Source organism: Bos indicus, chromosome 5 (genome assembly GCF_029378745.1).
Source record: "Bos indicus isolate NIAB-ARS_2022 breed Sahiwal x Tharparkar chromosome 5, NIAB-ARS_B.indTharparkar_mat_pri_1.0, whole genome shotgun sequence".
In the NCBI taxonomy this organism is placed as follows: domain Eukaryota; kingdom Metazoa; phylum Chordata; class Mammalia; order Artiodactyla; family Bovidae; genus Bos; species Bos indicus.
This window is the reverse complement of record NC_091764.1, coordinates 68,835,851-68,861,875: the sequence shown is the minus strand read 5'-3', so window position 1 is coordinate 68,861,875 and position 26,025 is coordinate 68,835,851. Positions and strand designations below refer to the sequence as shown.

At 43.6% G+C, this 26,025-nt stretch overlaps 1 protein-coding gene across 2 annotated transcripts in view; it reads right to left on the bottom strand.

Moving 5' to 3' along the window:
- The window catches only part of C5H12orf75 (chromosome 5 C12orf75 homolog), a 44,895-nt gene extending 37,405 nt beyond the window's left edge, over positions 1-7,490 (bottom strand). Inside the window, exon 1 of one of the 2 annotated variants that reach the window (XR_011566671.1) lies at positions 7,176-7,490. Coding sequence is in view for 1 of the 2 variants with exons in the window: in XM_070789652.1 (XP_070645753.1) it covers positions 7,176-7,221 (46 nt within the window). In the remaining variant the exon portion in view is untranslated. The remainder of the gene's footprint in view (positions 1-7,175) is intronic. The other variant, XM_070789652.1, reaches the window with a different exon arrangement.
- Positions 7,491-26,025: the final 18,535 nt, after the last annotated feature.

Genomic DNA, 26,025 nt, shown 5'->3' with positions numbered 1-26,025 from the left:
GTGTCCAACTCTGCAACCCCATGGACTGGAGCCTACTAGGCTCCTATGTCCATGGGATTCTCCAGGCAAGAATACTGGAGTGGTTTGCCATGCCCTCTTACAGGGGATCTTCCCAACTCAGGAATCGAACCCAGGTCTCCCGCATTGTGGGCAGATTCTTTCCCACTAGCGCCACCTGTCTCCTAGGCTTTAACAGTTTGGGTACATTTTCATTTCTCCCTCCCGCTACCTCCCTCGGGCTTCCCTGGTGGCTCAGATGGTAAAGCATCTGCCCGCAATGCGGGAGACCTGGGTTTGATCCCTGAGTTGGGAAGATCCCCTGGGGAAGGCAATGGCACTCCACTCCAGCACTCTTGCCTGGAAAATCCCATGGACGGAGAAGCCTGATAGCCTTCAGTCCAAAGGGTCAGAGTCGGACACAACTGAGCAGCTTCACTTCCACTTCCTACCTCCCTCACATGTAGCCGGTCCTCAGCCTAACTGGCTTGCAGGGGTCCTTGATGTCAATGCCTCCATCGTTCACCAACAACCCTCTCACTTCATGGACTCCTGACGACAGCCTTAAATTACATCACTCTACTGCTGGCTCCTTCCTTCTATACCAGTCTATGACAGTCTTTCCCTGTATTAATAATAGCACATTAAGTACTTAGACAATAAGGCACTGCTCTAAGCACTTTATATATATTAAACTCATTTAATCTTGAGTAGGTTCTATAACCACTCTTCCATTCTACAGCTGAGGAAACTAAGATATAGACAGTTTCAGCAAGTTGTCCAGGTTATGCAGCTGATAAATGATGAAAGCAGGATCTGAACTGGGGTCTTTGGGCTCCAGAGCCTGCTCTCAGTTCTGAGGCCTTCTTGCCTCTCTGTCCTCCCCAACTCCCATCCTGACGGTTCTTACTTCCAACACTCTGCAACCAATGTGAACTACTGACCCAGTCAGGACAGATTTCTCACTGCCCTGAAATGCACTGAGCCCGTTTCTGTCCCTATGTTTTCATACTGCTCTAAAAGTGCCCTCCCTTCCATTCTCTGCTTATCCAAATCCTACCTATTCTGCAAAGTCAAATCAAGTCCCACCTCTTCCAAGCAGGCTTCCCTGGTTGCTTAAGGTTATATTTCATTCCTCTAGTGCTATATCAGTCAGAGAGTGCCTACAACAAGTTAGGACTTAATTTTATATCTTTTTTGTTTCCACAATATGTTTATCCATTCAACAAAAAAATTTTTAAGACCCAAAAACTTCCACTGAAAGACTGAATATTGGTCTTGAGGCTGAGCGTCCAGCTGTGACAAGACTCTCATGAAGCTTACCTTTGGGGAGGGGGAACAAAAATGACAATAAATAAACAAAATATCAGCTCTCCAGGAAAGAGTATTTCAAATAGACAGAGAACAAGAATGAGTGGAGCATATTTAAAGAATAGAAAGACAGCTTGGCTGGGGAGGGGGGGTGCCTAAGTGAGCTAGGGGGAAGAAGCACATAAGATATTAATGACTTCTTTGATGATATCAGCAAAATTTTATATTATTACCACTACACAGCCTGGACTAATGCTGAGCACAGTGGCTGAATTTCAGAACTACCAAACCATTCCAGTAGTCATGTGTGGATGTGAGAGTTGGACTATAAAGAAAGCTGCTTTTATAGCAAAGAATTGATGCTTTTGAACTGTGGTGTTGGAGAAGACTCTTGAGAGTCCCTAGGACTACAAGGAGATCAAACCAGTAACTCCTAAAGGAAATCAGTCCTGAATATTCATTGGAAGGACTGATGCTGAAGCTGAAGCTACAATACTTTGGCCACCTGATGTAAAGAACTGATTCACTGGAAAAGACCCTGATGCTGGGAAAGATTGAAGGCAGGAGGAGAAAAGGACGACAGAGGATGAGATGGTTGGATGGTATCACTGACTCAATGGACATAAGTTTGAAACTCCAGGGGTTGGTGATGGACAGGGAAGCCTGGCGTGCTGCAGTTCATGGGGTCACAAAGAGTCGGACATGACTGAGTGACTGAACTGAACTGACTGAAACCATCTACAGATGTCGATGAAGGCTGGACTACATAGCTACAGCAACAGAAGAGAATGTGATTATGTATCTAATAGAGGATAAGGTGATAACTAACCTAAGTAACTGGACCCAAAAGAAATATAGTAACTCCCTGGGTACAATGATAAAATAGAATAAAATAGAAGAACCACTATAGAAAGAGTCTAGTAATAAACTAAGTTATGGTCAGATAGCTGCCACTTACACATCTCTGGTAGAAAAAGCAACTCAACAATTCAATCAAGTACCAGGAGCAGAATACTTCTGAAATGACTCTGCTGCTGCAAATATTTTTCACAGCCTGCAAAATAGTCTACACTGAACCAGGCTCTTGTACACATTTGGAACCATCCAAACTTTGAAGGGATTTTTCTGGTTCACATAAAATAGGATTTCCTGGTTTACATTACAGACTCAGGCAACAATCTACATGTATGACTAGACACAGGAAATGACTGACCTGCTATGGTTCATCAGCTCAAATGCAGGGGTGTTCATGTCTCCGCCTAATTAAGGAATATATTCAAGGAAAAACAAGGGAATAGAGAATCTGGTTGCTGATCGAGACAGTGGTGGAGACGGAGAGCAAAGAAAAACACAGAGAAAGCAACAGCTCCCTGCCTGTAGCAAATGAAACCCTTTCAAAATGGACTCTTTTTATCTATCAAAGTAAAATAGATATTACACGATATCACTGTGGAATCTAAAGTATTACACAAATGAACGTGTCTACGAAACAGAAACAGACTCACAGACACAGAGAACAGACTTGTGGTTGCTAAGAGGGAGAGATGAGGGAGAGATGGACTGCGAGTCTGGGGTTAGCAGATGCAAACTACTATACATGGGATGGAAAAAGAACACGATTTGACTACACAGCACAGGGAACTATATTCAATACCCTAAGATAAACCAAGAGAAGATTTTAAAACTATATATAACAACCTCTTTGCTATATAGCAGAAATTAACACAACGCTGTAAATCAACAATACTCCAATTTTTAAAAGACGGGCTCTTAAACCCAGACGTTCCTCTAAAGTTTAGAGTCTAGACTCTACACTATGCAGGGAAAACGTACTGAATTGTCACTGAATGTAAAAAAGAAGTCCTGTATAGTTCTAGGTTGGAAAAAATCAAATTCCTACATTGAGACAGTGATGGTCCTAAAACATCAGAATGGGGACTGCGCTCATATAATCAAAGTGGTTCTCGTGTCCCCTTCTACCCTGATAGCATGGATACTTTGACTCCTCCCTGAAGACTTCTCTGAATAAACTATGATTTATTCCACATCTCTTGGGCATTTGGATGCTCATTGTATATTTGACTACACTTTGCTTTGCAGGTGTTCTCAAATGGTGAATCTTCCTACTTCAACAACCAATGTCTCAAGAGGGGGAAAGCTTGATTTCATTCTACAGTCATCCCTTTCTGGCTGCCCCTACCATTGCCCTAAAATTCCCTAACAGAGTATGAAGCTTTGCACACAGAGGTGGACCATGTACTAGCTTCCACTTAGAAATCTACTGCAAAGGAAATCTGACCTAAATTATCTAGGGTCTGTATGAGCGGATTCCTTCTGGCTGTTTGATCACTGTACTGCATTTTAGTTTCTCCATGTATTGGACATACAGAATCAAATTTACTGAAGCACACTACTAAATACCAATTTGTCATATAAACCAATTTCACCAGACAAAAGCCAAGAAAAGCTATTGTCCAGATAGCCCAGGGAAAAGAAACAATTATGTGGTTTTACCTGAATTACTTAGGGAGTAAGACAGGGCTTACAATGGCGATTTCAGGTTGGGGGTCCTTATTATAAAGTGCTAATGTATCCTCTGAAAGCAGATTTGCTGTGTTCTTATAGAAAAATATTCAGGGAACACCATTTCACCTTCAACGTGGTATTACTCCACTTCTATATAGTAATTACAGTAGAGTGCTATTCTGTTGCTCAAAAAAGTAAAGTGAAATGCCCACAGTGGCAGCCAGCACAGTGCCAATGTCAAGCTTGAGCCTCACTCTCCACATTCAAGTTCAGCACCTGCCCACCATCTTTCTCTTTTTTTTTTTTTTTTTTGGCTGAAAAGCTTAAAAATGACTATTGAAGTGTAAGACTCCTGGGACATTTCAGAAGTTTTGCACTGTAATTACTGGAGGGTGGAGACAACACCAATTTAATGCATTTCATTTTACTTGGGTTCAGTGACATGCATTTGCAGCTTGGGCAATAGTGTATTTAATGCTGATGCCAAAGTTCACAATTGAAAGAAACCTTTGCACTGCGGTTTAGTTCTCTTACCCTTCCATCTTTCCTCTTGATGCATTTCCTTTCTGAACCTAAGGTGTTACATCAACTGACAGAAAATTTCGAAATAACAATGACCAAAGCCCGAGGCTAGGCACCCGGACTCACCAGCAGAGAAATGTTTGGGGGATGACTTCTCAGAAACAAGGGCAGAGTCATCAAAGAGGTGATGCAATAACTCCCAACTCATGTTTTCTTCTCCTTCGTGTTTTATAGTCTGCCCTCGCTATTTTCCTCTTCTCTGAACACACAGTAATTTTTAGCAAAGAGCGAGCTTGAGGAGAGAACAGCATGCTCTTACAGGAGCTGTCCTTCGTGAACAAAAGTGAGGCTACTCATCCAGAAGACATGCGCTCAGAGTGGTTTTTTTCAATATAACTGTATCTCCCTTTACATAAAAAGGAATGTGCTCATTGGGGGAATAAAGGTCAACCAAATATTTGTAAAGAGAATCATGTTGTCTCTATTTCTTACCTCACCATTGCAGAGCTCACTTATCATAGTCCTGGTTTAGCAATGGAAAACCTCCCTCTATCTCCAAACCTGACAGGCAGTTCATTAACAAACAAAAATATAAATGAAGTAAGCCAGTGGTGGTGGTTTAGTCACTAAATCGCATCCGACTCTTGCGACCCCATGGACTGTAGCCTGCCAGGCTCCTCTGTCCATGGGATTTTCCAGGCAAGAATACTGGAGTGGGTTGTCATTTCCTTCTCCAGAGGATCTTCTCCACCCAGGGGTCAAACCTAGATCTCCTAGATTTTGCAAGCAGAATCTTTACCTACTGAGCTACCAGGGAAACCCTCCTCATTAGAATACTGGTAAGTATCCCTGCCTGTCATGCAGGAGACTAGGGTTCGATTCCCTGACAGGGAGACGACACACCCTGAAGTAAGCTAGCTCTACTTTAAAGCAAATGGGTTACAAATCCTTCCTTTTCTTTTCTTTCTTTCTTTTTATGACAACATGGAAAACGTACCAAACTAAAGGTAATGGTTTTTAACCTTTTTAAAAGTAAGGTACACATGCAATGGAAGGCATAGGGACACAGTGCGTGTTAGGTTGAGAGATATACATTCGATCCTTGAATAACACAGGGATTAGGGGCACCAACCCTCCACAGAGTGGAAAATCTGAGTATAATTCATGGTCAGCCCTCCATATCCGCAGTCCCACACCCCTGGATTTAAATGACTGAAGAGCATGTAGTACTACAGCATTTACTATTGAAAAAAAATCCATGTATAAGTGGACCTACGCAGTTCAACCTCAGTTGTTAGAGTAAATCGTAATTCCTGGTGCAGAATATGGTCTTGACATGGTTCCAGGTTTCCACACAGAGCTGTCTGGCCACTCTCAAGTGAGACTCCTGTCCTTATGCTAAGGCACTAATTAAGCTAACTACCTTTGACTCTGTTACAAGAATTAAAAGGGTTTGTTCCCCAGGAGCTCTCTGCCTGTCACAAGATTGGGAATTTAATTCGAGATGGTAAAGATGACCTGTCAGAAAGAAACTTTTCAATGAATCATTACCTGGCTTCATTCACAGCTTTGGGACTAGAATTCCACATATTTTAGTGCCTTCTCCTAAAATATTCCGTATGTCTGGTCACTGACAGCCAGAGAGGAATAACAAACTTCGCCAATTAAATGAGCAGATTCCCACATCTGATCCCATAAGTGAACATCAAAATAAACTTTAAAATAAATAAACTGGAAAGGCTTGAATTTTAAACTACATCTTCCAGGAGGTCTGGATCAAGGGAAGTGACAGGCCCAAGGTCACAAAGTCATTGAGCGGGCATTCACTCCCGCCTTGGAAACACTGCAGCATCAGAGCGCCCTTCCCATTTGCTGGTTGGGATGGGATGTGGCGTCTGATTGATCTCAGTTGGAGGAGATATGAGTTCTGTATCCAAAAGACACCAAAATAGGTCAGCAGATACTGTATTACTCAAAACAGACCCAGACTCTTAAATAAGTAGACACTAGCTGAGTCAAAGAGAACGGTTGAGTTTTGGAATAAGTCACTTGATACAACGCCTGGCTGACTAGGGGGAATCTAGACGACTTCCCCGGCCAATCAACACAATGAAGAAGTGTAAAAAGAGGTTTCAATTTTTTTTTTAATGAAAAACATAAGAACAGATCACTGCTAATATTAAAGCTCTGTCACACATATTCTAAAGCATCCTCGATACTGCAGCTTCTCAGAGGAATCTTAACAGCCCAGCCGGTCTTAAACATCAAGACAGACTCAGATGAATTTTTAGCGCCCTGTTTGCAGTTCTCAACCCACTAGCACCTTCCCTCCCCCTAAAGAAAGTCCTGAATCGTTCTGCTGCACTTTTCCAGGTGCAGACTCTGGGTTGCGAGGGGCTGGAGCCCGAGGCCTGCGGAAGCGAGTGCGAGAAAAGAGGGAGCAGACGCTGGCCACGACTAGGAAACCTCTCTCCTAGGAGAGTGCCGGGACTACCCGCTGCAGGGGAGCCCCGCCACCAGGGCTCCCCGCGCTCCCTCCGCAGGATCGCCCTGCAGGTTCTCCTCATCCAGGCGTGACCGCCCCCGCACAGGGAGGGGAAATGCCCCGTTTTCAGTCTGTCCTAAACCGGACGATCGGCTCCTGTCCCGAAATCGGGGACGGGGAGAGGGGGCTGCACGCCCTCCCTGCCCCGGGTCCCCGCGCCCTTCCTTCTCGCCACCTCTCTCCTGGCCTCTCCCGCAGAGGCGGTCAGCCCTGCAGAACTCCCCACCGCCCCCGAGTCGCGGTCCCCGCGCCCCCAGCAGCCCGCCGCGCTCACCTTGGCCCGCGCCCGCGCTGGCGGCGGTGGAGTTCCCGCAGCCCATCGCGCCGCCGGCCGGGGAAGCCACGCTCGGGAGCTGGCAGCCGCAGATCCTGGGGGTGGAGACGAAGGCGGAGGGCGGCGCGCCCCGAGCCGGAGGCCGGCGGGGGACTTACGGGTTCGAGGGGCTCTCGGGGACCACCCACTCTAGCTACCCAGGAGCGCAAATCTGGGCGTCGCAGGCCTGGGCTGGCCGGGGCGGAAACTGCCCGGCAATCCTCGCCCCCGCAGCACCCGGCTCTCGGACCCCGCCGGACCCACCCGTCACCTCGGCAACCGCGGCGCCGGCCAATCCTCAGCCTCCTGAGGGCTCCCCGGCCGGACATTGGTCGTCGTTAAGAGGGGGCGGGAGTTTAAAGTGGGTTTGGGGGTGAGGGCGGGGCTGAGGGGTGTGGCCGGCGCGGGCTGGAGGGTGAGGCAGGGCAGTGGAGGATGCCCATCTGGCGGCCCTTCACATCCTCTTTGGCTTTTCTTCTCTTTGCCCACTTCCCCTCCCTACTTCAGGATGTGTGTTTTGGGACGGGGCGGGGGGGGCGGGAGACGGGAGGGGGTCGGCGGAGGAAGTGGCGGGGAACACCTGTTTTGAGCAAATGGGCGCTCCCCTCCCCCAAATATATAATATTTCTATAAACGGAAATCCATTTCTGCTTTAACAGAAAGCCAATACAACTCTGCTCCCCCATCCACACTGGCCAGTAACAGGAACATAAAGTCTTCCCTATGTTGGTCATATTAACCTACTAGACTTTAAGTATCTGCTGCAATTTTGAAAAACCTGGATCCAGAACCTTGATGCAAGAGATAAACGGGCTTCAGGCTGAGCAACTGACATCTGTCCCCTGTGGGCAGATGCTCCAAGATGAAGACAATGACAGGAGCCCAGTCCTGCTTGGATAGAAGATAAAGAGACTACATACATATTTCTCATTCTTAAGATCAAGGAGATCCCCCAAACTGCACATACACAGAAAGGTTCCTCAGAAGTCAGAGAAGGGAGGAGTTGCTGGACTATAATATACTCCATCAACTTCCCAGAAACCCTTGCACTGGAATCCATCTTGGCCAAAAGATGCTTGCATACAAGAGGGGCAGGGCCCTAAATTATACCAAATATGCATTCAGAGCCAGGCAAAGCAAGATGGTTGACCAGAGGAAACTCAGAAGAACTGCCTCAAATAAGTGACTGAAGCTACTGGAAAGGCTTCCATGATAGCTCAGACAGTAAAGAATTGGCCTGCAATGCAGGAGGTTCAGTCCCTCGGTCAGGAAGATCCCCTGGAGAAAGGAATGGCAACCCACTCCAGTATTCTTGCCTGGAGAATCCTATGGACAGAGGAGCCTAGCGGGCTACAGGTCATGAGGTTGCAAAGGGCTGGACACCATTGAGCAACTAAGTGTGCCCACAAAGGTGCACGACTCTCTCTGAGCCCACCTGTGTATGTCTATCCATGATATACGTTTTTCCTCCTAAAAAAACACTTGTTTCGCTACTTCCAACTCTTTGTTGAAATTCGTTTCTCCAAAGCAGAAGAACCAGGACCTAGCCACTGGCCCTCTTGGTCTCGTGACTAAGATTCTGCACTCTCACTGGCTGGACATGGCTTCAATCACTGGTCAAAGAACTGAGATCCTATTTCAAGCTATCCCAAGCCAAGGCCACCCCAGATCAACTTGAACTCTGATTTAATGACAGAACTGTGAATTTATGTGGCATTTTTCAGCCTAATTGTTGGGAAAGTATTACTGGAGTCAGGCTTTTGTTCACTCACTAAGTCACATTCAACTCTTTGCAGCCCTATGGACTGCAGCACACCAGGCTACTCTGTCCTCCACTATCTCCTAGAGTTAGCTCAAATTCATGTTCTAACCATCTCATCCTCTGTCACCTTCTTCTCCTTTTGCTCCAATACTTTGGCCACCTGACTAGAAGAGCCAACTCATTGGAAAAGACTGATGCTGGCAAGGATTGAAGGCAAAAGAAACCAGACTATCTGAGTTAAAATCCTTGCTCTGCCACTTAGTAGCTGTGTGACTTCAGCAAAATTACTTAACCCACAACTTATCGGTTGTTTTACCAGTAAAATGGCAATAATTATTCAGACACATGCAAAGCACCTAACATAGTACCTGACCCTAAATAAATGACAGCTCTTCTTTTTCTTAAATCTATTATAAGTGCGTGCTAACTCCCTGAAAGTAAGGACATCTGATTTATCAAAATGTCTTCCTGGCTCATTGGACAGACTCAATAAATGTTGTGTGAGGTAAATTCAAGCCAGGAATTAAATCTCCATTTTAAATCCATTTAATATTTATAGAGAACCTAACCTGTGCCAAGTCCCTTGTTAAAATTAAGGTCCAGGGTTACAAACATATGGGAGAAAGTTTAACCAGGCAGATAGATTATAAGCAACATAATTACAAAATAGCAGGGATGCTAACAGAGGAATACAGGAAACCCAGAGGGTGCTGGGATACTGATAAAAGACCTTCCTAAATAACATACAGTTGTGTTTTGAGGAAACCTTGAACTCGAACCAAGGCCCTAGTGGATGGTTGTACATGATCTTTGGAACAATAGTGAAGACTGCTACTGCTGCTAAGTCACTTGAGTCATGTCCGACTCTGTGCGACCCCATAGACGGCAGCCCATCAGGCTCCCCCGTCCCTGGGATTCTCCAGGCAAGAATACTGGAGTGGGTTGCCATTTCCTTCTCCAATGCATGAAAGTGAAAAGTCAAAGTGAAGTCCCTCAGTCGTGTCCGACTCTTATCGACCTTATGGTCTGCAGCCCACCAGGCTCCCCTGTCCCTGGGATTCTGAAGGCAAGAACACTGGAGTGGGTTGCCATTTCCTTCTCCAACGCATGAGAGTGAAAAATGAAAGTGAAGTTGCTCAGTCGTGTCCGACTCTTAGCGACCCCATGGACTGTAGCCCACCAGGCTCTTCCATCCATGGGATTTTCCAGGCAAGAGTACTGGAGTGGGGTGCCATTGCCTTCTCCGATAGTGAAGATTAGGTAGTCCTATTGTTCAGGTTACAAAAGATACACCATGCCCCCTTTAAAAATTAGATATACCTGGGCTCATGCTGAAATGATGATAAACTCTTGAGCAAATGGTGCATTTTTGAGCTGTTTGGCATTTAGAAGCACTGCTTTTCTACCTTGGCCTCCACCATCTTGATTCAGTGGTTACTTCCATACAAATACAGAATTGATGAGGGAGAAAGGTGGGGGATTATCAAACAGCCAGAAGAAACACTCTTACTTATTTCTTCACCATATGACACTGGAACCCTAGAACACTCATCAGAAAGAAGAAAACAGACCCTGGCATCCAGTAAATGATCTGACATTCACAGCTAGGTCTTCACCTTCTCTGATTAAATACAGTTGCATAGAAACCAATATCAGTGATGGCTGCTCGATAACTATGAGGAAGTAAGACCAAAAATACCACTCAGTAATCTTGTCTAAATATAACAAAGACAAATTCACTGGCAAACCACAAAGACACCACCCAAACCTGACTAATACTTTTTTGACTGTTACTTTTTTATTATTATTATTACCAGTTATAGTTTTAGCACCATTCTAGTCTTCTTGCCTTGTCGGTGACATTCATTAAGAATATCCCATCATAGAATTGTCCATGCTTCCTGACAATATCCAATCCAGGAAAAAAATCCTGCTTCCTTAAATCCCAACCAAAATCACCTAACTTAAACCCAGATCTTTTAAATCTTTCTCTAATACTCTGTTCCCCGTGATGTGCATTCTCTGTCACTGTGATGAATGGTAAACTCAACTTGTTCAACTACCAGGATGTTCCTAGTGGTCTTTAACTGGAGGACATTGACGCTTGTTAATCATATGTCCTCTGCCTTATAAGGTTATAGACTATGCTGTCTATCTTTCAACAAACACTATTGAGTGTCTCATTAGTGCCAGCCACTCTTCTAAATGCTTGAGATACGGCAGTGAACAAGATATAGAGGAAAAATCTAATTAAAGGAGATGGATCAAAACCAAATAAAAAATAATTTCAGATACTCTGAGTGCAATGGGAAAAAAATAAAGCAGGAAACTAAAATAGATGCCTGAGGGGGAGGGCTGTGTTAGGCTGGATGGTCAAGGACGGCCCCTCTGTTGCTGTTGTTGTCATTTAGTAGCTCAGTCACGTCTGACTCTTTTCCAATCCCATGGACTATAACCTGCCAGACTCCTCTGTCAATGATTTCCCAGGCAAGAATATTGGAGCTGGGTTGCCATTTCCTTCTCTAGGGGATCTTCCCAACTCAGGAATTGAACCCACATCTTCTGCATTGGCAGGTGGATTCTTTACCACTGAGCTACTGGGGAAGCCCAAAACCCTCTGAAGAAAGGCTATTTTAGCTGAAGTCTGACTGATGGGAAGAAATCAGATGTGTGAAGATAAAGGAAAGAGCATTCCAGGCAGAGGGAATGGGACGTGCAAGAGTCCTGAGGCAAGAACAAGCTGGTATGCTTCATAAACAACAACAACAAAGGCCAGGACAGCTAAGCTAGAGCTGAGATGGCGGTAGTTAGCTGAAGAGGTAGGCCACATCACACTGGGTAGGTGGGCTTAAGAAGAAGTTATGATTTTATTCCAAGGGCAATGAAAAATCATTTCATGATACAATACATGAAAATTTCCTAATAAAATGCAGGCATACAGTAAGTGCCCCATAAATGTCAGTCCTCTCCCTAACGTGAAGTGAAAGAGTAAGTCTAGTGTCTCCTTTATCCTTTTTAGGAATTTATTTTATTTCCTGGACAATGGCTAACCACATTTGGATGTTTTCAAAAAGCATTGAGTCAAAAGAAAATCATTAATGCATGCCTCATTTCCTGACCGGTCAATTTTAGCTTCTTTCTCTGTGCCAGTTTTAAATCACACCATTTAGCTGTTGTTTTCATTCTTTAAACAAGAACTGATGTGGTGAGAAGAAGACAGAAAAGGTGTGTGACTGAAATGGATCTGACAGGAAAGAGAAAACAAGAACACAGAGCTCAGTCAGTCTGTTTTCATGATTTGTCTTCCATAAAGAGTTGGACACCTGAGTTTTCTTTTTGTTTTTTTTTTTTTCTTTTTCCTTATTGACCAATTGCAAGATGGCTGCCTCAGCTCTGAGTAGCTCAGCCACACAGAAATACTCAGCAACAGAGAAGGGGCTTTGTCATAACCCACCCCCACCCACCCCCACCCCCAGCAAAGAGGGCTTTCCCCTCTTTGCATCCCCTTTTTAAAGCCAGGAGGTACCCAGAGCACTTTCACTCCATTTCACTGGCCAGAATCAGTCACACATCCCTTTCCTGATCCCTAGGAAGATAAATAGGACGTTAATCATTGGCCCTGGTAAGTTACAGTTTGCCCCTGAGTTATGACAGAAAGTGTAGGATAGATACCTGAACAAAACGGGGGCTCTGCTGGCAAAAAAGGGAGGGATAATTAATAGCTGCTTAATCAGTAGTTCTCATAGATGTTACAAACGTGCTACAATATCTAGTTGTCTTCTGGATTAGATGCCCTACACCCTTGAAGATGGGATTAGACATGTGATTAGCTTTGGCCAATGAAATGGGAGTACAAGTCATACAAAATATGACTTAGAGACTCTATGAATTCTGGTCTCCTGGGAGTTAGGAGTGCAAGAGATTTATTGCAGGAAACACCTGAAAGATATAGGGAAGAAGGATCAGAAGTAGGCAGGGAAAGCCTTTCAGGCTGCATTCTCAGGTCTGTCATCCATGGGGAGAATAAGAAGAGAGGTCTCTATGGAGGACTGGGCAGGAGGAAGCTCAGACTGGTGTAGCTCTGAGAAAGTCTTAGCCAGGGCAACAGATTGTGCAGATTGGCTGCGAGGGTAGGCCCATGCTGGGCAGAGATGGCCAAGTCCTAGGATCCCTGCTGGGCTGGAAGCTGTCCAGAGAGATCTTGACCTCAGCTTGACCACAGCAGCAGATCTCAAAGATGCCAAGAGCTGGAGACTGTCAACCAACTTCAACACTCATAGCAAGTTCTCTCTTGAAGGGAAATCTGAGTAGCACATCTCCAAGCCAGCCGCAAATGAAGAAACTCTTGATTGCAAGTGCTAGATTCTCCAGCTGTGAGGACCCTAGAGGTACATGTAGAGGAGTTTCATCCTCCATCAGCCTAGATCTCTAAATCACTGCATCAGACAGGTCCCCACCCACATGCACAGTGGAGCTACAGCATGAGCAAGAAAGAAACTTCTGTTATGTTTAAGTCACTGAGATGTTAGGGTTATCATCACATACCAATAGGTATATCATACCATACCATATCATATCAAAACAGAGCATAGCATTTTATAACGTATCATAACAAGATATCAGAGAAGGCAATGGCAACCCACTCCAGTACTCTTACCTGGAAAATCCCATGGATGGAGGAGCCTGGTAGGCTGCAGTCCATGGGGTCGCTAAGAGTCGGACACGACTGAGCAACTTCACTTTCACTTTTCACTTTCATGCATTGGAGGAGGAAATGGCAACCCACTCCAGTGTTCTTGCCTGGAGAATCCCAGCAGCAGGGAAACCTGGTGGGCTGCGGTCTATGGAGTCGCACAGAGTCGGACACGACTGAAGCGACTTAGCAGCAGCAGCAACACAGATATAGCAACCAAATCTGTGTTTGGTACAATATATGTTTTCAAATGTATGGGCATAAAATTGACCACAGTATTTTTCTTGTGATTTTGATCTCTTTTATATCTGTGAATGTGCTCCCTTTTGCTGTCTCACTTTTGCTGTTTATTTGCACTTTTTCTTTCTTTCTTGATCTGTCTTGCTATATATTTGTCCATTTTATTGGAGTTTTAGAGTCCACTGTTCATTTTTTTACCACTTCTTTTTTTGTTTGGTTTTCAATTTATATCTAGCCTTTATTATTTTCTTCTTTCTAATCTCTTTTGAGTTTGCTTTGCTATTTTTACAACTTCCTGAGTTAATCATTGTTTCTCCAGCACTTCAATCAGTCTTTGGACCTGACCAGGCACTCAGGAATATATGTAAACATTCATCCATGCCACTGTGAGGTTGACCTAGAGGAGACAGTTTGAAAAAAAAAACCAAAGCAACAACAACAAAAATCTGCAAATAGATGCCCTCAAATCACTAGCTGGAATAAGTGCAAGGAAGAGATTCAGTCACGAAACAGGCTGAGATTAAATATACAAGTGGAGGAGCTTCATAGACGCTGATGGTGACATTTAAGGTAACCCCTGAGAATAGGATTGGGCTTCCCTGATCGCTTAGTTGGTAAAGAACCCGCCTGCAATGCAGGAGACCCTGGTTCAATTCCTGGGTTGGGACGATCCCCTGGAGAATGGATAGGCTACCCACTCCAGTATTCTTGGGCTTCCCTTGTGGCTCAGCTGGTTAAGAATCCATCCACAGCCAGGGAAAGGTTACCCTTTATCTGGTCTAGGAAGGAGCTAGGCTTTTAAAGCTTCTTTGCTTTGTGTTTTAATCGGCTATGACCACCTCGGGACTCCAAGACTCAGGACTTGGAATCAAAGAGCAAGTGGGACACCACTAGAAAATGTGTGAGAAACATGTGTTGAGCAAATTTCCTGGGATTTCAGAGTAAGAAAGGATCCCAGGAAATATGGTCCAACGTTTTGCCATCAAGTAAGTACTCACTCCAGTGTTCTTGCCTGGAGAGTCCCAGGGATGGGGGAGCCTGGTGGGCTGCCGTCTATGGGGTTGCACAGAGTCGGACACAACTGAAGCGACTTAGCAGCAGCATCTTGGGGCGGGTGTCCCCATTTTATAGTTCACACGATGTGTCTGCTTCCTTTTCTCCAGGTGATGTCTAATTACTTGGCTGTTTTTAAAGGAAGAGGCTGAGGCACAGAGCAAAAACAGGCATGTGACTTCAATCTCCTTGTAAAGTACCCCTTTCCCTCACCAAGTATCACTGCCAATCCTCCCAGTTTGATGTTACTACATTTTTTAAATGGACATACAATTCACATAACATAAATAAAGCATTCCAAACTATACATTTTTGTGGCATTTAATCCTCACAGTGCTGTGCAGCCATCACCACTAGCTGCTGCTGCTGCTGCTGCTGCTGCTGCGTCGCTTCAGTCGTGTCCGACTCTGTGCGACCCCAGAGACGGCAGCCCACCAGGCTCCTCTGTCCCTGGGACTCTCCAGGCAAGAACACTGGAGTGGGTTGCCATTTCCTCCTCCAATGCATGAAAGTGAAACGTGAAAGTGAAGTCGATCTAGATCCAAACAATTCTCATCATCTCAGAAGGAAACCTTGCACCCATTAAGCAGTTACTCCCCATCCCCCACCTTTATTCCCAGCCCCTGGCAACCACTCCTCTACTTTCCATCTCTGTGGATTTGCCTATTCCGAGCACTTCATATAAATGGAGATGTTATTACAGTTTACATTTAGGGTTATTCATAGTGTTTTTACATTATTAAAGCTTGTATATTGTTTGGCGTGCCCATGAATTTACAGACTAAATAGTTCCAAGTGAGATCTAGAATAAAATGTTCTGTATGGAGTCAATAGTTTTTTCTAACAATGAGAAGATACTGGGGAAAATTTGCAGGAGCTAAGTGGCAATCAATCCTGCTTCTTGAGGCCTGGTCGGCAGCATGATGAAAATTTAATGCACATGTAAAATAAAAAATGTCATGTCCTTTTCTCTGAAGCATTTTCTCATTTCCTAAAGGGAACTGTGAGCATTTTCCTTGGGCAGCTAAACATTCAGGATGTAAAAGCAGTTATTAACCTGTAGAAAGTGGATGAGCTTGCCCTGATGAACTGAAGAGACATCAAGCTAGAATTCAAAAGCAGGAAGTAATTTGCCTGAATTTTTTTAATGAATTTTTTTACATACTATTTTTGAAGATTTGAAACATGGTTGAATAATCTCTGATGGCTTAAAAAGCAGGAAGTAAGACTTCCAGTGTTATATGTTCATTGACAATGTTAAACTTGTAAATATCCTTTCACTTGAATTACAGTTAAGATCACATATTTTAAATTACACAACACCATCAAACCCTAGAGAAAACTTAGAGACAGTTTAGATGCATTTATATGAAGTTTTCATTACCATGGACTGTCATTTATAAGTTGATATTTGAAAATGGGATTTTAATAGTTACGTACTTGTTTCTCTACACAGGAAAATAAAAGGAAGCTTGATACTGAAATTCTCACATCCACATTTCTCCTGAAAAGTCCTTTTCTTCCAAAGGAATTTCCTCCCCTCTGTATTATTTTTTCAACAACTACCTTAAATGAAACCAAATGAGCTGCATTGTCACCTCTTATGTTTTCCTTACAAATGCATTTGAAAGAAAAAGCAATACCAATCTAGCCTGCTAAAGAAACTTTTCCATTTGGTTGTAGCGTCATCAATTCCAAGGATATTGGCCATCCACGTAGATCACTCAAACCTTATGTTAGAAATTTTGGCTAATACAGCCAGACTGTCAATATTGTGTCTAAATTTAGTTGCTCACTTGCCTATCAAAGGACATGGTTGCCATGACTAACTAAACAATATATATAAATGGCTAAGATTAAATTGCTTGGAAAAGGGGGAAGGAACTGAAGGGTGAAGGGGAGATATTTAATCATTAGCTAAAGCACACGAAAATTGAACTGTGTTTGGACACAAAGGGATTTCTAAAGAAAATGATTTCCAATTTCAGGCTTCTTTGGTAAAGAAAATCTTTCAGGATTCAGAGAGATTACTAGTACATTCTTTTCTGATTTTAAGTGCTTCAAAAAATGACACCCCCCCCACCACACACACAAAAGATCTATTAAGCTGCTAGATGTTTCCTAGCTTGAAGGTCTTAAAATCTGATTTCAGATACAATGTCTCAGTCTAGAAACTTCCTGCTGCTACTGCTAAGTTGCTTCAGTCGTGTCCGACTCTGTGCAACCCCATAGACGGCAGCCCACCAGGCTCCCCCGTCCCTGGGATTCTCCAGGCAAGAACACTGGAGTGGGCTGCCATTTCCTTCTCCAATGCATGAAAGTGAACAGTGAAATGAAGTCGCTCAGTCGTGCCCAACTCTTAGCGACCCCATGGACTGCAGCCCACCAGGCTCCTCCGTCCATAGACTGAAGCAATTCTGACTTCCAATTTCTTATAGACACTCAATCCACCCACCCTGAGTTTCTCTAGCCTCCCCTACTTCTAAACCCTCTAGGAATCAGACTTCTCCCTATCATGCTTTGTTTAACTCTGCAGAAATTCAAAACTGAATGTCCTAGTGATAACCCTGGTGAACACTCATATTATGTTTAATATAAAACAGAGCAGGAATCTAAAGTCTTAGGACTTTGGAGCCAGATAGTCATGGAGTTAGTTCTTTGTCCTGACTTTTATAACTGAACCTATACCCTAGGAGCCTAAACCCTCCTAACTGCTTTAGACCTATCATATGGATGTGGCACATGGGATCTGAGTTCCCCAACCAGGGATCGGATCCACGCCCCCTGCAGTGTAAGCGTAGAGTCTTAACTACTGGACTGCCAGGGAAGTCCTGGACATAATCTAAACAACGGAAAGCACACAGATTCTTAGAGCCAGGCTGCTTGGGCCCAAATCCTAATTCACCACTGACTAGCAGGTTACCTCATCACACTCTGTCTCAGCTTCCTTATTTGTAAAAAAAAAAAAAAGAGGGGGGGTATGGGGACTAGCACCTATACCAGCAGGTTGCCATGAGAATTGAGTTAATATATGTAAATCACTACAGTGTCTGGCACATAGTAAGAGTCGTGTAAGAAATTTCAGTAGTAGTAGTAATAATAGTAGTAGTAGCAGTAGAAGAAAAAGAAACATTATTCTCACTATTGCAAATAGTTTTGTGTGAGAATAAAGTGAGATCACAATTATCTCACAAAGAGTAAGCATTCAGTCGATAGTACTTTTTATGTATAACCAGCTTCAGCAAATATAAAGACAGTGGATGCTTATGCTCATTCATTCAACAATAAAGTTTTTAGTGAGCAATTAGGAAGTGCCGCAGGTGGTGCCAGGTGCTGACCACACAGGGATGCAAGGATAGGAGGCCAATCCTCACAACCCTCAGGTTAACCAGGAAAGAAATGTGCCACTGGGTGTTAGGGGTGCTATGAAACACATTTTATAGGGTTCCATGGTGTTCCAGATGGAGGAGACCAGAGAAGGCTCTGAAGGAGGTGACACTTGAGCTGAACCTTTAAATATGAATGGTCCAGCCAGATGGAGAAGACAAGGGGTCATTCCAGGAGAGAAAGCAGCCATCCTCGACACTGCTGCCAAGGCTTCCTTCTGTCCAAACACACTTGATCATATCTTCCCCCTCTTTTACATCCCATGTTGACTCCTCACTGCCAATAAGACAAAAGCCAAGCTCTCTAGGTGACAATTAGAGCCTTTGTATCTTCTGATTCTTCCACCTTTGTAGCTCCATCTCCTTTTCCTGAGCACTGTGTTCTGAGCACTCCAAACAGGCTGTCACCACCACACCTTTGCTCACACAGGTGCCCCGGCCCGGCATACCTCCCTCCCTCTCCTCCATTCTCTGACATCTTCATATTCAATCCTCAAGGCCCATCAAATGTTATCTTCTCAGCAAGTCTTCTTCTATTTTCCCAGGAGGAAATAATTTGTCCTCCCTCTATACCATGGGCTTTCCTGGTGGCTCAGAGGGTAAAGAATCTGCCTGCAATGCAGGAGACCTGGGTTCGATCCCTGGGTTGGAAAGATCCCCTGGAGAACGGAACAGCTACCCACTTCAGTGTTATTGTCTGGATAATTCCATGGACAGAGGAGTCTGGCAGGCTACAGTCCATAGGGTCACAAAGAGTCAGACATGACTGAGCGACTTTCACTTTCACTATCTCACAGGCACATTCCTTACCATACTATATCATTAGGTCTTGTTTATCCACCATCACCCCCACACCCAACCAATACTAAAATACAAATTCCACAAGTCAAGATTCTATTCAACTTTCCATTTTCAGAGCATAGCTAAACACATGGCAAACTCTCAGTAATCTTAAGCTATTATTTCTCTGATGGATGCTGGACAAATATTCACTAAGTCATGGAGTCAGTCAAGGAGAACTTGTTAAAGAAGGAGCCACTCAACCTGATCAGAGATTGTCCACAGCAATTTCATGCAAAAAAAAATCAAGCTGTTTTTCCTTACTTTTTCACTTCTTGGTCTTTGGAGCACTTGTTTTTGAAATGCACATCCAATAAGAGAAAAGTCACTGGAAGAAACTATCCTTCAGAGTCCTACATCCTATCAAATTCAGTCCTGGAATTTGAGTTCCTTGCGTTATCCAGTGAGCTCTTATCAACCATTACAGACCGTGACCTAAATTCCCCTGAGCAATAAATCGGAAATAATTCCCACCTATTGGCACAGAATGAAATTCTTATCCCCTATAGCTGGCCAAGGACACACATGAGACCAATTCAAGCTCTGCCAATAGAAGTGGGGACTTGACCCTCAGGTCCCCTAAGTGAAGGGTGCTGAAAAATGCTTCACCAACATCACTGAGAATGAACTATAGCTAATAGGAGAAAGCCTATGGCAGCAAAAGCAGGATAAGGGCATTTAAAATCAGTGACCTTTTTTCTATTTCATTTGCCTTATTATCAGAGTTGGGCTGCTAGAGTAGTCATAGTATGTGGTCACACACATCAGAAATTAAGATGGGCATTATCGATCCCTTACCACACTTGAAGAAAGCTCCCATATGTACTTTTTCTGCAAGTAGGTCACCTTCCACCTGTGCCTTGGACTCCACCCCCATTATATCAAAAAAGGCATCTCACATTTATCACGTTCCTCTTTTACACAGAGAGCATCAGTTTTTACCTTTTCTCCGACTTTCAGAGCGAGAATATCTCCTTCCGTTGTAGAAATAAATTCTGCTGTTTGATTCCATCCCCCTACTACCCTTTCTAACTTCCCTCATTTATGGCACACCTCCTGTCTTTCCAGAACTCCCAGTCTACTCACCATGAGTATTTGTTGAGTATCTTCCGGGACCTCTGGAATTCTTCCAAGGTCGTGAGACTGTAAAACTTCTACTTTTCACAATAGTTAGATATTCCTCCTTGCCACTGAAATCATCTTAATTAATTACTTGGTGACAGCAGTGGCTGCTCTAGTTTTTTTTTTTGAAGTATAGTTGATTTACAATGTTGTGTTTGTTTCACTGTACAGCAAATGAGTCAGTTATGCATACACAAGTATCCATCCTTTTTTAGATTCTTTCCCATATAGTTTATTACAGAGTATTGAGAAGAAATCCCTTTGCTATACAGTAGGTCCTTATTAGTTATCTAGTCTCTATATAGTAGAGTATATATGTCAATCCCAGGCTTCCCTGGTGGCTCAGACAGTAAAGAATCTGCCTTCAATGTTGGGAGACCTGGGTTCCATTCCTGGGATGGGAAGATCCCCTGGAGGAGAGTATGATAACCCACTCCAGTATCCTTGCCTGGGGAATCCCAGGGATAGAGGAGCCTGGAAGGCTACAGTCCATGGGATCACAAAGAGTCGGACACGACTGAGCAACTAAGCACACGGCACATATGTCAATCCCAATCTCCCAATTTATCCCTCTGGGTTGCTCTAGTTTTGACCTACCAAGTACGTCTTTTCCCTTCTTACCACAAGAACCCATTGGGTAACGCTTCATCTCCCATTCAACATGGTTCTGATGGGACTGTGGGCCACAACAGCTCATGAAGGAGAAGACTTGGTTGAGAAATGGGCTGTGATCCAATCCAATCCTTCCACCAGAATTTGAATTTTGAGCATGGAAAGCTCACCTGCATGAAAAGCAGTTGGGGCTGAGTTATCCTGATGGCAATGCCCCCAAAGAGCCTGTTTGTGGAATCTCCATCTCTTCCCTGGATCCCTTTTCCCGAGGCCTGCTGTTAACTAAAATAGCTAAGGCAATTTACCAGAACCTAAATTCAAGGTAACAATGATGTTGATAGAAGGAAATACTCTTGGCTTAAAAAACATTTACTTAATTTAACTACTTTGCCATTATTTATCTATGACAAATTCCTCCTTTGATTCTCTAAAGCAGTGTGATTTCCTTCTAATATATTCTATTTTTTTAAGTTAACCTAACTTGGCTTCCCAAGTTAGGACAGGGAGGCCGGGCATGATGCGATTCATGAGGTCACAAAGAGTCGGACACGACTGAGCGACTGATCTGATCTGATCTGATCTGAACTTGGCTTCCCAGGTAGCTAGCGCTAGTGGTAAAGAACCTGCCTGCCAATTAAGGAGACATAAGAGATGTGGGTTTGATCCCTGGGCTGAGAAGATCCTCTGGAGGAGGACATGGCAACCCACTCCAGTATTCTTGCCTGGGGAATCCCCATGGACAGAAGAGCCTGGCAGGTTACAGTACATAGGGTTGCAAAGAGTCAGACACAGCCGAAGTGACTTAGCAAGCAAACTTGGTTTCTAACTATAACCAAAGCAATGTAGAGTGACTAATGAATACCTACATCAATGAATACTTCTTCAGAAACCAATCTAGAAATACAAATATGCAACTTTTCCATAGTTATCATAGTTATGATATGCAGTCTCAGGCAGTTTGAATTCTTAAAGTGGTAATTTCCAAAATGGGATAGTCCCATGGCTGATTGAAACCAAACTGCAATCTCTAATGTGTTTTCAAAGTGCTCAGCTTCTATTCCAATTGTCTCTATAGATGTTTGGCGGGGGAGGGGTGGGAATTGAGCTTAAAAGATCTTTTGAGTTCTGTTTAAAATTTTTTTTTCATTTTGGAAACTGTGATGTGATTAAAATAAAGCTTGATCTTCAGGCCTTGGGAACTCCTTGCATCTAGCACTTGTCACCAGATGGGAGATGTTCTGCTTGTAGGGGCAGTTTCTTTCTTCTAAACTAAGGAATTTAATGGACACTATGTTCTCAAGTCCCCACCCCTACACCATTCATAATTTTTCCTAAGAGATAAATGAACTCTAACTTCCATTACTCTAATTAGTGTTCTTATCAAGTCTGAATTTGACCCGCTAAGATTCACCCTGCAGAAGAGCACATTTCCCTTCTGCTCGATGACAAGCCACTCAGGCAGGGAGCCCCGGAGAAGTTTCTTGGCAGGCCTTTTGACTTCTAGTTGTTTCCTAGAAGACTACTCAAAACCTCCACCCACAGCTTTGAATAGCATTTTTCAGAAATGAAGTCTTTATCCCTCAGCAGGAAACATTAGTCAAGGCAACTCACCAGGACTCAAGTTCAAGGCAAAGATGATTTTGATAGAAGGAAAATACTTTAACTTTAAAGGGGGAGGGGCGGTATTTAATTTTAACTTCTTGGCCACTCCATCCATTTATCTATGACTCTCAGTTGTTTATTCCTGGCTCTGCATGAAGACCTATAAGTACCTTGTTTAGACTACTTTAATCTGACATTCTCTCAGTAGAAATGTTGCCTTGTTCTTACAATAAATTCCGCCCATTATCTTCCATACTTGCCATCAGTTGCCAAGGAAATTTTCTTCCTTGTATATATAGGAGAATTTTTTGTCTTTAAAAAACATCTCTTAAGGGGCAGTTGTATACTGCATTTCTCATTCTTATCAGGAAGTAGAAAGGAAAACATCATTTCTAATCTTGATGTAAAGACATTTCAGCCAAACGTGGAAGATGACATATCTTAAAACATGTTTTGCCACATGAGCTAAGACAGTGGTTTCTAAATGCTAGTTCATGGATTAGTTTGTATCAGAAATAATACAGCAGCTTCTCAGAGAAGCACAAATCCTTCCCCAATTGAATGAATCAGAATCATTTTAATAAAAACATATCCATTTAAGAGACTGAAGTAGAACTACACATGTTATACAAAAAAGGTGTCCAGGAAACAGTGGACAGGAAAAGCAAATTACAGAATGGTAGATATAGAATGGTCACATTTGTGGTGGGGGGGAGATATAAATATGCATACAGTTGTATTGGAGAAGGAAATGACAACCCACTCCAATATTCTTGCCTAGAAAATCTCATGATAGAGGAGCCTGGCAGGCTACAGTCCATGGGTTCACAAGAGTCAGACACGACTTAGTGCCTAAACCACCACCACCACCATGGTTGTATCAGGGCTACCCTGGTGTCTCAGACAGTAAAGAATCTGCCTGCAATGCAGGATACTGGGGCTCAGTCCCTAGGTTGGGAAGAGACCCTGGAGAAGGGAATGGTTACCCACTCCAGTATTCTTACCTAGAGAATTTCATCAATTAAGGAGCCTGGCAGTTACAGTCCATGGGGTCACAAAGACTCATACGTGACTGAGTGACTAACACTTTCACTTTTTTTTCACTTTTCATGGTTGCATTAAGTACCAAAGTTTTTGAAAGGCAATTAGTTCAGTTCAGTTCAGTCGATCAGTCGTGTCTGACTCTTTGCGACCCCATGGATCGCAGCACGCCAGGCCTCCCTGTCCATCACCAACTCCCGGAGTTCACTCAGACTCATGTCCATCGAGGCAATACACAATAATATATTACCAACAGGAGTATTCTAAGAAGTTCAAAGTGGAGAAGAGGGGATTTACTTTTCACTTTTTACCCTTCTGCACTTTTTGAACTGTTTTTTTAAAAGTACATGCTACATTTGTACTTGAAATTAATTAATTAGCAGTGAAAAATATGCTAAAAGTTTCCCAGGGCTTTCTAATCATCAACCAGTTTTAGGGACCATTGCACCAGGGAAATGAGATAAAAGTCCATTAATAAAATTTTTCAATTAAAGGAATTGCACTTTCTCTCAAAATGCAAGTTCTCCTAATTATGCCACAAGTACAAGGACTCAAAGCAATGTTGAGCATTTCTAGCATTGGGTGCATGGAAAATAATAAAGGAAAATACATAATGGGGGAATAAACAACTTACATTGAAATGTGGAAGTGGAAACATTATAGCCCAAGGAGGAAAAAAAAGTCTTAAAACTACTACAGGGATGGAGAAGGGGAAAGTAAATTCCCATCCACCATCTTATATGCCACATACACAAAAACTGCTTTGTCTCTTTCTTTAATGAAAAGATCCATAAATCAAGCTAAAATGTTTACTGTTTTAGTTCCCTATTGAAAAGTCTGATTTTCAACAGCCAACATGTGCTGTACTTAGTTGTTCAGTCATGTCCAATTCTTTGCGACCCCATGGACTGTAGTCCACCAGGCTCCTCTGTCCATGGGGATTCTCCCGGCAAGAATACTAGACTGGGTTGCCATGCCCTCCTCCAGGGGATCTTCCCAAGCCAGGGATCGAACCCAGGTCTCCCTCATTGCAGGAGGATTCCTTACCATCTGAGCCACCAGGGAAACAGCCAACATATTATTGAGTGTTATTATTAAGAACTATAATCGTTTATCATTTTGATAGGTCCTAATGAAACAAAAGCAGAGACATTACTTTGCCAACAAAGGTCCGTCTAGTAAAGGCTATAGCTTTTCCAGTGGTCATGTATGGATGTGAGAGTTGGACTGTGAAGAAAGCTGAGTGCTGAAGAATTGATGCTTTTGAACTGTGGTGTTGGAGAAGACTCTTGAGAATCCCTTGGACTGCAAGGAGATCCAACCAGTCCATTCTGAAGGAGATCAGCCCTGGGATTTCTTTGGAAGGAATGATGCTAAAGCGGAAACTCCAGTACTTTGGCCACCTCATGCGAAGAGTTGACTCATTGGAAAAGACTCTGATGCTGAGAGGGATTGGGGGCAGGAGGAGAAGGGGACGACAGAGGATGAGATGGCTGGATGGCATCACTGACTCAATGGACGTGAGTCTGAGTGAACTCCGGGTGTTGGTGATGGACAGGGAGGCCTGGAGTGCTGCGATTCATGGGGTCGCAAAGAATTGGACACGACTGAGCGACTGAACTGAACTGAATGAAACAGGCTGAGACAACCCTAAATGGAATATTTTTTAGTATACCTCAATGGTAAAATTCCACTGCTACTGCTAAGTCACTTCAGTCGTGTCCGACTCTGTGTGACCCCATAGACGGCAGCCCACCAGGCTCCCCCATCCCTGGGATTCTCCAGGCAAGAACACTGGAGTGGGTTGCCATTTCCTTCTCCAATGCATGAAAGTGAAAAGTGAAAGTGAAGTCACTCAGTTGTGTCCAACCCTCAGCGACCCCATGGACTGCAGCTTACCAGGCTCCTCCATCCCTGGGATTTTCCAGGCAAGAGTACTGGAGTGGGGTTCCATTGCCTTCTCCACTAGCCAAAGAACAAGAATCTTCTCCTCTTTAGCTTACAGCTTTGAGACACTAGCTTTAACACATTTTGCTTTCCTTTTCCCTCTTCCATACTGGACTCTTGGCTTAACACTCTGCCACAGCCATTTAGAGATCAAAGCCATTTTACCAGCTTGCAGCAGAAATCTCTGGACAGAAATTCCTACAGGTAGGTATCTAGAAAAATACAAATGATTGTCAACTCATTGTAGGCCCTTGTAAAACTTTGAGAAACCTCAATTAAAATAGAGTTGGGAGGCCAGAAGGGGGAGCTTTTATGCCCCACCAGGTAATAGAGCCTAACAGGAAGTAGAAAGACTCTTCCTTCTTGGAAATAGCTCAGCCACTGAGAGAATGTCATAACTCAGCCAATGAAAAGCACTATACTTCAAACTATCAGTTCCTCCAATCAATTCTTTGTTTACTCTAGCCCTCCCAACTTCCTTTTCCCCTCTTTAAAAGAGTTCTCCTCTTCTTG